At 35.0% G+C, this 14,642-nt stretch overlaps 3 protein-coding genes across 6 annotated transcripts; 1 reads left to right on the top strand and 2 right to left on the bottom strand.

Annotated features, from left to right (window-relative positions):
- The first annotated feature begins 220 nt into the window (after window positions 1-220).
- Window positions 221-5,776, top strand: LOC145213507 (uncharacterized). Of its 3 annotated transcripts, XM_080081819.1 has the most exons (8): window positions 221-393; window positions 695-804; window positions 2,659-2,745; window positions 3,945-4,090; window positions 4,151-4,253; window positions 4,465-4,599; window positions 5,307-5,415; window positions 5,495-5,776. In XM_080081819.1, exons 1-7 carry the CDS (start codon window positions 317-319, stop codon window positions 5,378-5,380), a joined length of 732 nt encoding a protein of 243 aa, XP_079937945.1. In that variant the 5' UTR covers window positions 221-316; the 3' UTR covers window positions 5,381-5,415; window positions 5,495-5,776. The 3 variants fall into 3 exon arrangements, with proteins under 3 accessions (XP_079937945.1, XP_079937940.1, XP_079937951.1); XM_080081814.1 differs by lacking the exon at window positions 5,495-5,776 and having other exon boundaries at window positions 5,307-5,475; XM_080081825.1 differs by lacking the exons at window positions 4,465-4,599; window positions 5,495-5,776 and having other exon boundaries at window positions 5,307-5,475.
- On the bottom strand, window positions 5,467-10,072 carry LOC145213499 (heterogeneous nuclear ribonucleoprotein L-like). Its single transcript, XM_080081801.1, has 16 exons — window positions 10,055-10,072; window positions 9,715-9,888; window positions 9,595-9,629; window positions 9,448-9,517; window positions 9,275-9,360; window positions 9,003-9,099; window positions 8,819-8,879; window positions 7,717-7,803; window positions 7,545-7,651; window positions 7,308-7,460; window positions 6,939-7,060; window positions 6,751-6,852; window positions 6,387-6,492; window positions 6,056-6,113; window positions 5,798-5,893; window positions 5,467-5,646 (listed from the first exon to the last, which is right to left on the bottom strand). The coding sequence occupies exons 2-16, from the start codon at window positions 9,781-9,783 to the stop codon at window positions 5,582-5,584; spliced, it is 1,314 nt and encodes a 437-aa protein (XP_079937927.1). The 5' UTR covers window positions 9,784-9,888; window positions 10,055-10,072; the 3' UTR covers window positions 5,467-5,581.
- A 1,198-nt stretch (window positions 10,073-11,270) lies between these two features.
- LOC145213486 (lysophosphatidylcholine acyltransferase 2-like) lies at window positions 11,271-14,635 on the bottom strand. 2 transcript variants are annotated; one of them, XM_080081789.1, is made up of 2 exons: window positions 14,572-14,635; window positions 11,271-13,889 (listed from the first exon to the last, which is right to left on the bottom strand). In XM_080081789.1, the coding sequence occupies exon 2, from the start codon at window positions 13,835-13,837 to the stop codon at window positions 12,341-12,343; it is 1,497 nt and encodes a 498-aa protein (XP_079937915.1). In that variant the 5' UTR covers window positions 13,838-13,889; window positions 14,572-14,635; the 3' UTR covers window positions 11,271-12,340. The 2 variants fall into 2 exon arrangements, with proteins under 2 accessions (XP_079937915.1, XP_079937907.1); XM_080081781.1 differs by having other exon boundaries at window positions 14,568-14,626.
- Window positions 14,636-14,642: the final 7 nt, after the last annotated feature.

Here is a 14,642-nt window from a genome sequence, read left to right as displayed (position 1 = left end):
GAACATTTCACATTTAGTATTCTGTAAGGGGCATGAGTTAATTTTGTAACTTGTCTGTTGGGGACGTAATATTACTTGTGAGACAATTTGTGTCTTACTGTAGAGCCTTTTTTGTTTCACTGTACTGTATTACGATTATGTAAAGTTTTTTTGGGAGGTATTTTATTGCTTTTCACATATCTTGAGTTGTATACATATTGTGCATGACAATCTTTTTTTTAACATACGTTCTTTGAAAAATCGAACAGAATTAAGTAAGCTTTATGGCCTAAATTGTCTGTCACATTTGCTCTTGCTGTATTTGCATGCAACAAACATGCTTCCCAAGACTTCTGATCCCTACAGAGTTCTAGGTGTAAGCAGGAATGCTTCCAAAGAAGAGATTAAACAAGCGTAAGTTTCATCTAACTTCGGTTGTGGTAATGCCTCTGTGCAAGAAATGGTGTCAAACACATGTTATGCAATCTCAAATGACATTAAAAAATGTTTACTTTCAGTAATTTGGTTAGGTGTATTGCAGTTGTTTGTCTTTTACTGATTTGTTTTTGATTTGAATATGTTAAAAAGATTTACCAAAAAGAAAATATAGTACCTCAATTGCCACGGCAAAAAGTAAAAATGCCTAATTCGAATCATTTGCCAAGGAGATGTACTTTTATTAACAAGAGCAGCAACTTACTTGGAAAACTTTTAGATACAAGACACTAGCAAAGCAATGGCATCCTGACAAGAACCCAAAACAAAAATCTTTTTCCGAGAGCAAATTCAAGGAAATTGCAAAAGCCTATGAGATTCTATCAAATGGTAATTATGGGTCCCCTTCCCTGAAGGGGACACATATTGTTTTTGTCCGTATTTTTTTTTCTTTTTTTCTTTTTTTCTTTTTTCTTTTTTTCTTTTTTTCTTTTTTTCTTTTTTTCTTTTTTTCTTTTTTCTTTTTTTCTTTTTTTCTTTTTTGTGTCTAACGCTGGTTTGTGAGACGCATTTGGTCAAGAAAGAGTGCTTCAAATTTATTCAAATTTGGACATATGTTAGATATTAATCCAAACTTGGTCCACCTGAAGTTTGACCCCAAATTACCCAGCGGTTCACCCACAGGCCCCCGAAACGTAAAATTTTTAACGCTGGTTTGTAACGCTCGTTTAGTGAAGAAAGCGTGCTTCAAATTTATTGAAATTTGGACATATGTTAGATATTAATCCAAACTGGGTCCACCAGAAGTTTGATCCCAAATTACCCAGCGGTTCACCCACAGGCCCCCGAAACGTAAAATTTTTAACGCTAGTTTGTAACGCTCGTTTAGTAAAGAAAGAGTGCTTCAAATTTATTGAAATTTGGACATATGTTAGATATAAATCTGAACTTGGTCCACCTGAAGTTTGACCCCGAATGACCCAGCGACACACCCACAGGCCCCCGAAACGTAAATGTGTCTAACGCTCATTTGGTCAAGAAAGACACTGTAGGCAGAAGTCCCAAGAGCGTATGTTTACGAATAATAGGGCAGAGCGGGAGGGCTCAGCTTGACGTTGGACAGACGTTTTACGAGACGTCGTTTCGGTGATTAGAAATCAGCTGTTTTGCACAGCAATGCTATTTCGTTTTATTAAGTTATCACTCACATTTTCAGTTTTGGCAAAGGTTTCACACATATGACGCGATTTAAACCTAATAAGCGTGCTTCGGTTTCGTATATGTCAAGCAAAACTTTGTTAAACAAACTAAATATGAAAAAATAAACTTGACTTTTTTGCAAGATAAAAGTTTTTTTTAAATGCTCAGTGTCAGGTTGGCCGCTGCATGACCACGGGTTACTTAAGGTCAATTAGTAGGTATTACTAACACAGTTCAGAACGTTCTTTCGCCATAACGTAGCGTTTTTTTTTTAATCTAATACTCAAGGCATGTATATATTAGGTCAAACGGTGTTGTTGAACACCAAGGACGGCGTGCTATTGAAAACGGTGTCAAAAGGTCAAACAGTCGTTTGGTGTGTACACCCTAAAGGTTACTACAGGTCAATGGTACTCGTTTGCGAAACAAAGTTAAATGAAAAACTCGTTTTGCGAAACAAAGTTAAATGAAAAGTTATGTATACACTTGCAGCAAATCGCTTTTTAATTGTCTGTAACACAACTGTTACAGCTTTCTAGAAAAAAATTGTGTTTAAAACCCGACCTTGGACGACAATATCTGGGTCAAAGCAAGAGATTAAATTGAAAGTATTTGTTTCGTTCTTTTTTATTGTTTTTGTAATTATACGACAATAATAGTGCAAAAAAATACAAACAAAATTTTTTTATTGTTGGGTTAATGCTTTCTAAAAATTTGTTCTTAAGAATTAAAAAATCACCGCAACATTTGTTTACCGTAAATCCGCAAAAACACGCATGTGGGGACCCATTAGTTTTTGTTTACAAAAACAACCATATGTGTAGATCAAATGATATGTATAGTAAATTGGAAAATATCGTATAGAATATATAAAATGGAAGTATATCAGAAAGCCACCATTCTAGTTATGAAAAGTGATTTAGCCTAAATGGCAATATGTTAACAGATTTGATTTGTAACTTGTCAATTTTACCAACAGTATTTATCATATATGTGGCAAAATGCTGATTAAGAAGCTGTTGCTTAATAACTTGCTTTACACAGATACATCCAAGGCAAACTATGATTATAAAGAAGAAAGGGAGGAGGTAAACAGAAAAATGTATGAGCAACAGCAAAGAAATGAAAGAGGTATAGTTTAAATACATTAAACACTGTGTTTACCCTGGTAATGACATAGACACAAATTTTTGCTATTAACATAGGTTTGTCCCAAATCTTGAATAGTTTGGATATGTAGTGTTGGTCGGCAAGTCATTACAAATCTATTAACCAATACCTAAGCTGTTTTGCATTAAATTGTGCCTTGTAAGATGGCAGCAAAATTTTTAATTATAAGTTAGTTTCATTTCAAACCCATAAAATCTAAATGTGTTGGGTGGTAGACTGGTAGGATCTTGATTCAATTTGTGCTTGTCAAATACCGTAATTTTCCGTGTATAATGCGCAAAATTTAATTAATTTATTGTCCTAAAATCTAGGGTGCGCATTATGCATGGGTACAACAATTTTTGAAGAAAATCTGCCTCGAAATAAAACTTGAAATCAGACCTTTCTTCTTGTTTGTTGTCAATCGCGCATCACATTTAGCCATCCTGCCCAACACACTTAGTCAGTAAAATTCATAATTGACGACACATCGTTTGGTGCAATCCTTGATGGTGTGTTATTGTCAAATACTGCACACTGCCCATTTAGCGACAACGTAAATGGGGTGATATTGCCGATATGCAACGGATCGAGCTAAAATTTTGTATATAAGTTTGAATTTAATTATTCTGATTTTTAGGTATTTTAATCTGATACATATTAAACTTCATTTGTGTTTTAAAAATAAAAATGTTCTCTGCAAGTATTAAGATCGGTTCCGCTTGAACGCGACCAGTAAGATCTCGTTTGCTGTCACGATGTACCCTACACAAATCTTAAACATTTTTCGCTATCGAGTTTGCGAGCGCATGCGCAGTGATACTGACCGGCAGAATAACATCCGGTTGTTTCAAAAGATGATCTTTTTTCTGAAATAATTTTACGTTTACGGATTTAAGAGTAAAAATTTGGGTGCGTATTATACATGGGTACAGGCTTTTTTCCAGCATCGACATGCCATTTTTAGGGTGCGTATTATGCACGGGTGCGCACTATACTTGGAAAATTACGGTAATATTAACCACCATTAGAAGAATCACATGCTAGGACTTACACAAATCTCATGCTTAAGACTTTTGTTCAAATTACAGATTTAGTTGTTATTCTGGAATTTAAATTATTTTCCAACTTTAAACTAATGTGTTGTAGCATTGACCTTTGTTACAAAAAATGTTTTAAAGTTAAAAAGATGGCCAAAGAGCAGGAAGAATATGTTAGGAAGCAAGATGCAAAAAGAAGGAAAGCTCAACAAATGAGAGGAAACCATGAAATGAAAATGCCATTTGAATTTGAAGAACCAGAAAAAGCTTTCCAAGATTTTTTCGGGGTAGGTTAACACGGTTTAAAGTAATTTTTGGTTAATTCTTAGCAATTTCTATTACACCAGGATCGTGAAACATGGAGAAAACTGGTTCCAGATCTGTATGGTTTTGAAAACAAAATGTTTGAAGACTTCATGAAAGTAAAGATTGATTTGCCTTCTCATGCAGGTTAGACTTTACTTCATTAGAATTTTGTCCAAAACTTTTTAACTACGTCCAATTAAATTGATTTTTTATCCTTTTTAACTGCTTCTAACATTTAAAATTTGTGTTCCTAAAAATTTTAGTCTTTGTGCATTGTTGGAGATTAAAATCCTTAAAGTGTGAGGTTGACCCTGTTTTTTCCATGGGCCTCAAGCATTTACAATGATACATTTAGTCAATGCTGGTGTCACCCGTGACCTTATCAAAATGCAGCATGATGTTGATAAATTACGAAAAAGACAAACCCGCCTAGAAGAGAAAATTCATGACTTCAAAATGCATACTGGAAGGAATTATCATCAAAATAAACGTACATAAAATAAATTTTAAACCTGACAAATTTTCATATCTTTTTGAAAGGTTCTGGTGTATAACAAACACATTAAATCAAATATTTGGTTGTATACTGTTTGATGGCATTTGCATTATCCCTTTTTTATTCAATTCTAACTATGGTTATATTGCTTCAGTTCACTTACATACAACCAATCATAGCATTTAGATATGTACTAAAATTAGTTTTCTTTGTTGGGTTTGTGGAAAACATTGATTGTCTCATTGGAAAACAATGTTTAGGACAATAAGATGTTGTCATTTTTACTTGAATGTCCTTGTCCTGTAACATAGTTTGAATAACAGCAAGTAATTAGGAATGTAATGTGTGTTAGGGCAAAATTTATTGAGCATCAGATTGCAGTGTACATTGGTAACACTTGCATAGAGTACAGGGATACGGGGGTGCTGATTTGGCAAATCGTCTTTTCGGTACATGCATATGTTATCAGATGTCCCAACCACACTAAGAAATTGTGTCCAGTGACTATTTACAAAAAATGTGATAGTAACAACAAGCTAAAATGTATCGGTGTTTGGTCCCATTCTGCACATGGTATAGATATGGGCGCTGATAAACAAAAAGTCGAACCCCCGGTATTTTTGAAAACTCTATGCCTATGGTTGATAATGTAGAACCTAGGCTAGTTTGTTTGACATTAATGCTCTTTCATTATTGCGTAGGATTTATGGACAGTAAAGCAATGGATGCAGAGTTTGATCATTTCTTCAACCAGAAACCGTTCACTGTATCATAAACCCTAAAACCAACCAATGTACATCAGTATTAGTGGTAACATCACTGTGTAGATTACTATTTTTTGGTGCTATAAATAAAACATCCTTTGTATTAGACTGGACCATGTTTTCAGGTAGGCAACAAAAGCAACACACAATTTTAAAACACCAGAAAGCAGCCAAAAATTATTGTTCATTTGTACACTGAAGATATTTCTGATTTATTCTCTTGTGGCAGTGGAAGATGTGGAAAAACACAGCTTCAGGATGTAAGGGAATCGACCATCTGAAAGCAAGTAAATAATAGTCATGTTCTGGAATATTGGCAGTCACTTACCGCCACCATACTTAGCCTAAGAATATTCAAATGCTAAATTGAGCACTCTACAACACCAATAAAATGGCACAATCATTTATCAAGTGCTCTGTAAACATACTTGGGTTCTCCATCTTGTAATGGTTCACCATTGTAAGCACCTCAAGAGCTTCTGGCTTTGTCTCAAACTCCATTAGGCCAGAGGAACTTCGTTCACCTTAAAACCAATATAATCTCAACATTGCATTTAGAGGCATAAAATTCTTAGAACTGTTAACAATAACAGGCATTGTAAAATGTCTTAAATTGTTCAGAAGCAAACAGGAATCATAGTGTTTGGATGTTTTTTGCAAATAAAACTGTAGAATATAAAACTTACTTTTAGATTTAAATGGTGTAAATTTTTTGGGCTCCACAAGACTGAACTCCGTACAGATCTAAAAGCAGAAATAAATGAAAATGCCTTACAAATTAGAATACACAAATCAATGCGTAACCAACAAGGCTGCAATATGTAACACAACAAAACATGCACATTTTTGTGAATACCAAACAATTATTGTTTTCAAGTTATGGTTTAAAATTAGTTCGTCAACCAATAACTTTTCATGTGGTATTTTGGCATTCAAATACATCATAATACTCCCCCAAGCAGGTTATATTTGTGCTATTGGTCATAATTTTCACCATGTCAACAGAATCAGGCTTACCTCTTTCATCTTATCCTCATCAAAATCTACAGGAGCATTGTAGTAGTGAAGAACCTTGGATGGGTTTTGAATTCTGTTTTTAGCTGCTTGCTCTGTGGTTGTAAATCTAGAAATATTTTTACACTGTCAAACGGAACAAGTTAAGCATATTTTGGACTGACAAGTAGAGGCAAGAGAATTGTGTTGTTACATAGCAAGACATAAAATTCTGAAATGCTGATGTCCAATGTTTTGGAAAATAGACACATTAAAGCTGTTCTTGTCGCAGCATGGCCTAACGCTGTTCCAGTGCAATTGCACTTGTTGAGAGACAATTCTAAACAAATACATAAAACTGTGTTGGGCAAGTGGCAAAGCAAACTACCTGTTATTTCGTGAATTTGAGTAATCCATTTGGCTGGGCGATCCATCAGCTTGTTCGCTCACAGGAGCCCCAGTGTCTGTAAGATACATTTGCTTCGAATGTCTGAAAAACAAAACCACATGAAGGAATATATATTCTGACAAGAAGGAATAACAGAAGAGTATGTTATGTTTGGTTTAACCACTTACCCAACTACCATTTTGTCGTCAAAAAACTTCATCCCAGAAAGGCTACCAATTGCTCTTTCCACAGCAGCCGGGTTGCCCATCTGCACCATGGCAGTGCCAGGCTTGCTTTTTAAAAACTTTATCTACAAATGTTCAATAAAACATTAAAGGTGAAAGCATAGTCTCTTACAGTTTAAAAAAATGCCTTCTTTGTTGGTACAAACAATACATTTGCTAAAACAGTGTTAATGAATTTATGTACTGAAGAGGTCTTAGCTTTATTCAGCAGCAGTGCCATGTATGAAAGAGAGTAACGCAAAACAGGCGATTATATAGAGTCAAAGGCAATTATACCGAACCATTAACACGGTAGTGATATTACTACAATACCTTCATCACATTGCCATAGAGACAAAGGATATTGAACAATCTGTCACAATTCATCTTGTCAGGGTTTAATCCATAAACCATAAGTACAGGACTTTGGTTGAAACCACCCATATCTTGGCCTCCGTAGTCCTCCATGTAATCACCACCGCCCATCTAAAACAGTTTTTCGCAAAATTAAGTTTATTGTGTTCGTATTTTTTTATTATCTGAGTGTATAGTCTACAAAAATATGCTTACGGTGTTATTGGATGTGACGCCCATCAGACCAGGACGAGGTGGTCTTGGTGGCATCATTCCCCTTCCTCTTGGCATCATTGGACGACCTCTCCCAGGCATACTCCTTGCTAAAACATTTTTTTCAAATAACAAATTAATGACAACAACTAACAATATGCCATTGACTACTTACGAGGTCTTGCCCCATACCCAGGGGCATTACTGTAACCTGCTGGAGCATCTCCAAGTAAAGCTGGTTGACTTGGGGTTTCTGGTGCATCTGAAAAACAAAATGCCAGGTTATATATAAAATAAAACAAAGATGTTTATAAAATTTTATGTTAACCAAGTTGCAAAGCAAGATGAAGATCAGTCATTCAAAGTAACAGCAAAAGCATCATACACAAGGATGTTGGTTGACTAAGTAAAATAAACAGTGAAAAACATAATCTGCATTCTGTACAGTATAAATCAATCACACAAAATCAATAAATCTTACCATGGCAGAAGTTTAATGCACCATCCAAATCTTACCCATTGTTCACAAAATGTTTCTTCTAATCACCATAAATGATCACATAAAAATCAATAAAGCACAATTAGAATTGACTGAACTTGTTGCTCTAATGTTTCGTGTCTTGGCGTGATGATATTGTGACAATTGCGTTATACAATTCTGTTGTTTTCATGTAGAAAAGTACATTGATGTAATGAAAGCGACCTTCTGTTTGTATTGAATGCAGTGGTCCGTGTAAAATCCATCAGCAATTTCTGTGTTGTCTTTTTGCACTGTGCAAGGTTTTGTGCTGTCGGCAATGTTGAAACAGTTTTGAAGTTTGTGATTTGTGTGTCTGTTAAAGACTGTTTTTCTTGTATGGATGCCCCATCTGACTTCAATGAATCTCACAACAAAATAGATAATGTGTGCCTGTATATGATGAGGTCTGGAAAACAGCTATTCATGCACAAATAACGTGTTTGATCATGAACTTCTGAATATTTTGTGAATTGAAATAAAACTGCATGAAAACAAATCTGTAAACTTTGTTCATCATTATAAAACATGTTTTACCCAACTCCGTAATAAACATATAAAACAAAAAAGTTTGTAAGTGTATCAAATTACAGATTGTGTGAATTGGAAAGTTTTTAAGTGCAGGTAAAAGTGATCATTGTTAATGGTAACTTGGTTTGTGTGAAACAGTTCACAAAACTTGTATGACACATATGAGCAACATTAATACATCTGTGACCAAATAATATTTTTTTAATTCATTTAAATAGAGTTTTCTTACCCAAAGCACCAGTGTAATCCCATGTTTCATCGTCATTCTTGTAAACATTAAGTCTTGCAGGCTAAATTTAAAAATAGTGGCAATAAGCGCTACATTACATTTTTTGATGGGGTTAAAATCAAGAACATGCTTATTAAGTTTGATTTAAAACAAATGTGTTCACAGTATTTAACACACTTTTTACCTTTGCCCATTCAATTTTAAGAGTACAACAACCAGAATAAATATCAGCACCATTTAGAGATGCTTTGGCCCGTTGAGCAGACTGAATAGAATTAAATGTATGTTTTGTTAAGGTAAACCAAGATGAACATAATTGCACAATTAATGCATGCAAGATATGGCTGTGCAGGGTTAAGGTACAAAACTTTTAGATGCACTGCTTTGGTATGAAATAAAACAGTATCTCTGCATTTATTGTATCTACTGGAAAACACAATAGAATTTAAAGGATATTCGACCATTGCTTGCACACCACGCTTCCGAAAAATTACAATTCTTTGCACTTCTCCGCATGGTTCACATATTGTGTGGATAACTTCCTAAAATACAAAAGGAAAGGAATTAAAGTCAAGCCATTAACACAATACCCAATGAAAATAAATATGAAATCTGTTTTTGCCCCTTACAGTGGTAATTGGATACACTGCATTCATTATTGTAAACAGGAGAACTTTGTTTGGCTGGTCAGGTCCTTCCCTGAAACAAAAGTTATTTGTTTAAGTTTGAACAATACTGTTTGAAATTTATAACACCAGATTTAGTTGTATATTTACCTAAACTTGTGTTCTCTTTCCCCTCTGTATTCATCCTGCGGCAAATACAGTGGTTTTGTAATTAATCTCTCTTTGTATGGTCATTTTGTGTTAAAAAACATATAGTTTAATAAAGTTTACCGTTGCACTGGATGCTCCATTTTCTGACAATCTTTGGCGCTTTGCCTGATGCCCTTCGTATGAAGCCATTTTGTCAAAAACTATTGCAAACACGTGACACCTGCAATTATCTCTTTGCTGCAAAGTACTAACAGGATGACAGTTGGCGATGCAACTAATTGTGGTTTGCAAAACCTGCAAGCAGTAACAGCATTCAGCAAGTCATGTAAGACATACATAGAAATCGTAGAGACAAAGCAATTTTAAAATGTTTAACGAGTTTTTAAACATCTCTACTAACAGTCTTTTCAAATCTGGTTTAACGTTTACGAACAAGTTAAGGCAAGGAAAACGTACTTACATTTGGCAAAACACTTTTTTGCCAGTGATGATTGACGATGTTTACAGATTGATGGCCAAAACTCGTAATAGACTTCGTTTTTCCTTTTTTCTCTCAAAAGTCACAATTGTCATGAGGATGTAAAGCCATACTACAGACTTACGTTCAATTCCGTTCATATCTGAACCAATAGTTTGCTTTCATGCGATTACAGAAGTGCAAGACATTTGTGCAAAGAGTCCAGGCTCTTCGAAAGTAGTGAGTTAATCATGGTGAGGTGATATCGGTTTAGCACGTGTCGACTTCGACTTACTTTTGTCGAGTGTACTTTAAACGTTGCATACTGTTTTATCACACAAATTTTGGTCTTGTTTTGCGTTGCAAAAGACGTCAGTTTTGTCGTTTTTACTTTTTACTTTATGAAGTTTGATCAACATTTGTTGCGAACCTAAATAGGGATGATTTTCCTTAAATGCAATGACGGAAAGTGACTGACAAGGTAGTGTTTATAGCACTTAAACTGTCGTTTGTTTGTTTTTTGCTTTATCTGGCATTTGGTAGCTCTTCAGAGCCACTACATTCTTGTTGAGCATGTTTCTATAACATTTATTATTGGTATAACAACATTTAAAAAGGTTTCGTCTAGTTGTGGTTTTTGCATTGTATCACTTGAGATAACCATTTATTACGACTCATTCGCGTTGTACGCAATAATAGCCAAGCGTTCACTGGCAAACAAACGTGTTTAGCGTCGTGCACAAGGCACCAACCAAAACAGGTTGCAGTTTAAAGGTACGTTTTGTTGCCATATCGCTAGTACACTTATTTAAAAGCAACGTCGTTTTTGATTTTTGCAGATTTTACGAATTTTCGTACCATACCGCTACAAACATCCACAGTGGTCGCCACCGTGCTTAGCCACTCCACCTACTCGGTGCCGGCGCCTATGGTCGTTATTATGTTTCATAGTACGCCTTGACTGTTTAGGAATTGAAATGGCTTATTTACATGTCACTACGTGTGAGTAGCATTATTCTTAGCAGTGATTAGATGGGACATGATAAAATGATGGTTTGCAGTTGACATAATTAGTTACGTTTATGATTAAATTACCCTTAATTCTTCAGAGCATCGTTTGTTCCTAATGTGGCAGTGCAAATAACTTGGTTTCTGTTAGTAAACTGCCATTACAACACTTCTGGAATTAAAACAGACCAACAGTTCCAACCAAAACATCTCAAATCGTAATGCAACAGTTTATTTGAATCAACATTGGCAAATGTACTAACCAAAATGAATATACAAACCAGCATGTTTAAGCTACCGATGAAAATATAAAAGTTTGCATGACAAAATAAAGATACATTTTAGGACAAATGAAAGGTTATATACTACAGATAATAACTTATGTTCAAGATTGGATTTAATATAGTTTCAGAAACACATAACATTGAAAAACAAATTGCAAAAAAAGTTGCAGAAAAAAGCTGTAAAATTTTGCACAATAAAACATCACAAGAAAAAAAATAATTCACAATGGCAACACTGAAACTTAAAATAAATTCCTATGTAGCAATCTGAAGTACAAGTACAACTTTTGAAACCATAAACACTAAAGCACTTGTAAAATCAACAACAGTTATTGGAAGTACAAGAGTAACAAACACAAATAGCACTTTTAGAATCAACAAGAGCAATTGGAAATACAAGAGCATCAAACACAATAAGCACTTGTAAAATCAACAACAGTTATTTGAAGTTCAAGAGTAACAAACACAAAAAGCACTTCTAAAATCAACAACAGCAATTGGAAGTACAAGAGTAACAAACACAAAAAGCACTTGTAAAATCAACAACAGCAATTGGAAGTACAAGAGTAACAAACACCTAATATAATTCAGAGCATATCAGAGTAGAAACACATAACAGAGGTAGACAGTTGACGGTATGAAACAGCTTTTGCGTGTAAGTGCATGGACATTGTCTTCCGGTTGTACTATGCATGATTAAAACATAAATAGGTGTTTGTACTATTTAAGATTTTTTGTGCGTAGTGGAAAAAAAAATATGATAGACTAATTACATTCAATAGTTTCAGCTAAACAACAAAGTCACATTATTCCATTGCCTGTAATCTATTTAATACTTTTTTCATAGTATACTTTTTGAAACAGTTAAAAGTGTTCTATAAGCAGTTTGAAGTGTTTTGTATGTGGGTTAAAAACAGAACCATTAAAAGTAGTTTGCACTATTTTGCCAATCACAGCACTTGATTTATGCTTCTAAAATGGCCAGATTGAATGTCAACTAGTTTTGGGTGTTAAACCTATATCGAATACTATTTGTGGTTTCCCCATTAACAAATCCTTGCTGTCCAAGCGGTGATTTGGTAGTGAGTAACTGGTACCACAAACACAACATGGCATACTCAGGGTTGAACAGAAAAAAATGCCGGACAGAACCACTAACACCCAAAATCTGTTTACCCTTCTCAATCTGCTGACCAACCAAGTTCATGTCAAGGTACACATCACTGCTTTGGTGTAAACTGACTGATTTTTCAGAACATTTGCAACATGTATAATTCTTATACACTTGACATGCATAGTCAAGAGTATGTTCCGCAGTGGCAGTTGCATGCATTAGTGCATGTCCTGATATGTACTGATTGAAAGTTATGGTTCCTTGCCCAGCAGTGTCGTATACTTCAAACAAATCATGTATTGCAACAGTAACTGGCAGCTCAAGAAACTTTGCAAAATCATTCACTGAAGCCAAACCATCCCCCCGTTTCCCAGACATGGACACAAATTTGCCCAACCAAATCTTTACTTGATCTATTTTGACATTGTACTTTGTTGATAAGGAGTGGAGCTCTACAGATATGTGCTGCTTTGGAAAGCCCATTTTTGCAGCCAGTTTCATTAGCATTCGATCTTGGAATGTGTGTTCAGTACAAGGAATGTTTAACTTCTGTGACATTGCTTTTCTCACACTGTGGGCATAGAGTTTAGGGTCAGCTATCTCTTCCACGCTTGGTTTATATACTGGCATGTATTCTATTTCAACACTTGTCCAAAACTGACACATTGTCAGCCAGAAAACTTCAAGAAACTTTGGACCTGCTTCTGTTTGAGTAACAGTGTTCCAGCTGTTGTGATACTGAATGGTAATTGGTTGTACAGGTACCCCATACAAAAATGCACCAACTTTGAACATTATAAGTGATTCTGCATTAGTTCTTGTGCCCTCTGGGAAAACGATAAGTTGGGGCCAGCACCCAGGCTCTTTTACACGCTTTTCAATTTTACTTACAGCCATTTGTCGAGAGTTAATATCCTCTCTGACAACTAGGACTGGTTGAATAGCTTTTACCAAAGTACTAAAAAGTGGTATTTTAAAAATTTCTATCTTTGATAAGGCAGCTGGCAATGGGGCAGTGTGAAACCAAAGTAGTAGATCAAACAACGATGAATGTGGGGCTGCAACAATGATGGGGGCATCAATAGATTTCGCTCTCTTTCCCTTGATTGTAAAGAAGAAACCGCCAATTTTAAATGCAAACATTCCAAATAATTGAAGTGAGTTAAGAAGTGCAGTTCGAATAGGTGACAGTGGTACATCATGATCATCTGACATTCCAATAGTAAACAGTATGCCAAAAACCCATGTGATAAGAAACAAAATCACTAGGCAAACAACACGTACCGGTGCTATGGTCAATGACATGAAGCATATTTGTAATTTTCTGTACCAGGGTAGAGACAAATTAAAGACAAATGGGTTTATTGGTGTAGCAGACATTCTGGTAACTTGTGTCTTCCCCAATTCACAGTGTAAAGTAGTTTCATTTCTCCTGCAAAAAATACGTTTATTTAGCAAATTATTAACATGATCTAACATCTAAAGCTTATTTTATCAGTTCAGATGAAGAAATTGTCAATTAGTTGTTGTGCAAGTTTACTGTATCATAAATTTAATCTTTTTACTCTGCATATTGATTCACAAAAGGTGGTTTCTGCCACTAAAATATTCTTGTATGGCTAAAGAGTGTTCCGTCCAACTATTTATAAAACACCCAGATTTGAAGGTTCAGAAGCACTAGGTTAATCCCCCAAAATTGTAACATTGAGAAATTTTAAGGCATATCATGCAAACTTGTTGAATATGTTTGTTTCATTACATTTGCACTAGAGTGCAAGGTAATTTTCACACTTCACTATGTTACCAAACAGTGTTGTCTGGCAGTCTATCATATCATGATAATAATCTGCCACAAATACTGCAGGTATGATGACTTCCTGTCATCATGATCACCAACAGTGACACAATAACAGGCAGGAAGCCAGTAATACCAAATATTTTAACAAATCATAATACACAACACTTTGACTGTTGTAGTGTTGTTCTTAAAGGGTAATAAACAAAAAAAATACAAAATATGTTTTGTTGATGTCTCACTGCAAGATTAAACACTTTGTAAAACACATATTACTGATTATTATCATAAACCATTCTCACACATTTCACATACCTACAGATTTGAGCAACGGTTTGATATTCATTCAATCCATCAGAAGCACTATTTTTTGAACAGCACAAATGCTAG

Source organism: Phallusia mammillata, chromosome 1 (assembly GCF_965637545.1).
Source record: "Phallusia mammillata chromosome 1, kaPhaMamm4.hap1.1, whole genome shotgun sequence".
Taxonomy (NCBI): domain Eukaryota; kingdom Metazoa; phylum Chordata; class Ascidiacea; order Phlebobranchia; family Ascidiidae; genus Phallusia; species Phallusia mammillata.
The sequence above is the reverse complement of the archived record's forward strand: the minus strand, read 5'-3'. Positions and strand labels throughout refer to the sequence as shown.

Coding starts and splice junctions, on each gene's coding strand:
- LOC145213507 (XM_080081819.1), top strand. CDS start 317: ATGCTTCCCAAGACTTCTGATCCCTACAGAGTTCTAGGTGTAAGCAGG. Junction 4,091..4,150: donor CTTTCCAAGATTTTTTCGGG/GTAGGTTAACAC, acceptor CTATTACACCAG/GATCGTGAAACATGGAGAAA. Junction 4,600..5,306: donor GAATTATCATCAAAATAAAC/GTACATAAAATA, acceptor ATTATTGCGTAG/GATTTATGGACAGTAAAGCA.
- LOC145213499 (XM_080081801.1), bottom strand. CDS start 9,783: ATGGCTTCATACGAAGGGCATCAGGCAAAGCGCCAAAGATTGTCAGAA. Junction 9,518..9,594: donor GAAAGAGAACACAAGTTTAG/GTAAATATACAA, acceptor CTTTTGTTTCAG/GGAAGGACCTGACCAGCCAA. Junction 6,853..6,938: donor GACGACAAAATGGTAGTTGG/GTAAGTGGTTAA, acceptor TTTGTTTTTCAG/ACATTCGAAGCAAATGTATC.
- LOC145213486 (XM_080081789.1), bottom strand. CDS start 13,837: ATGTCTGCTACACCAATAAACCCATTTGTCTTTAATTTGTCTCTACCC.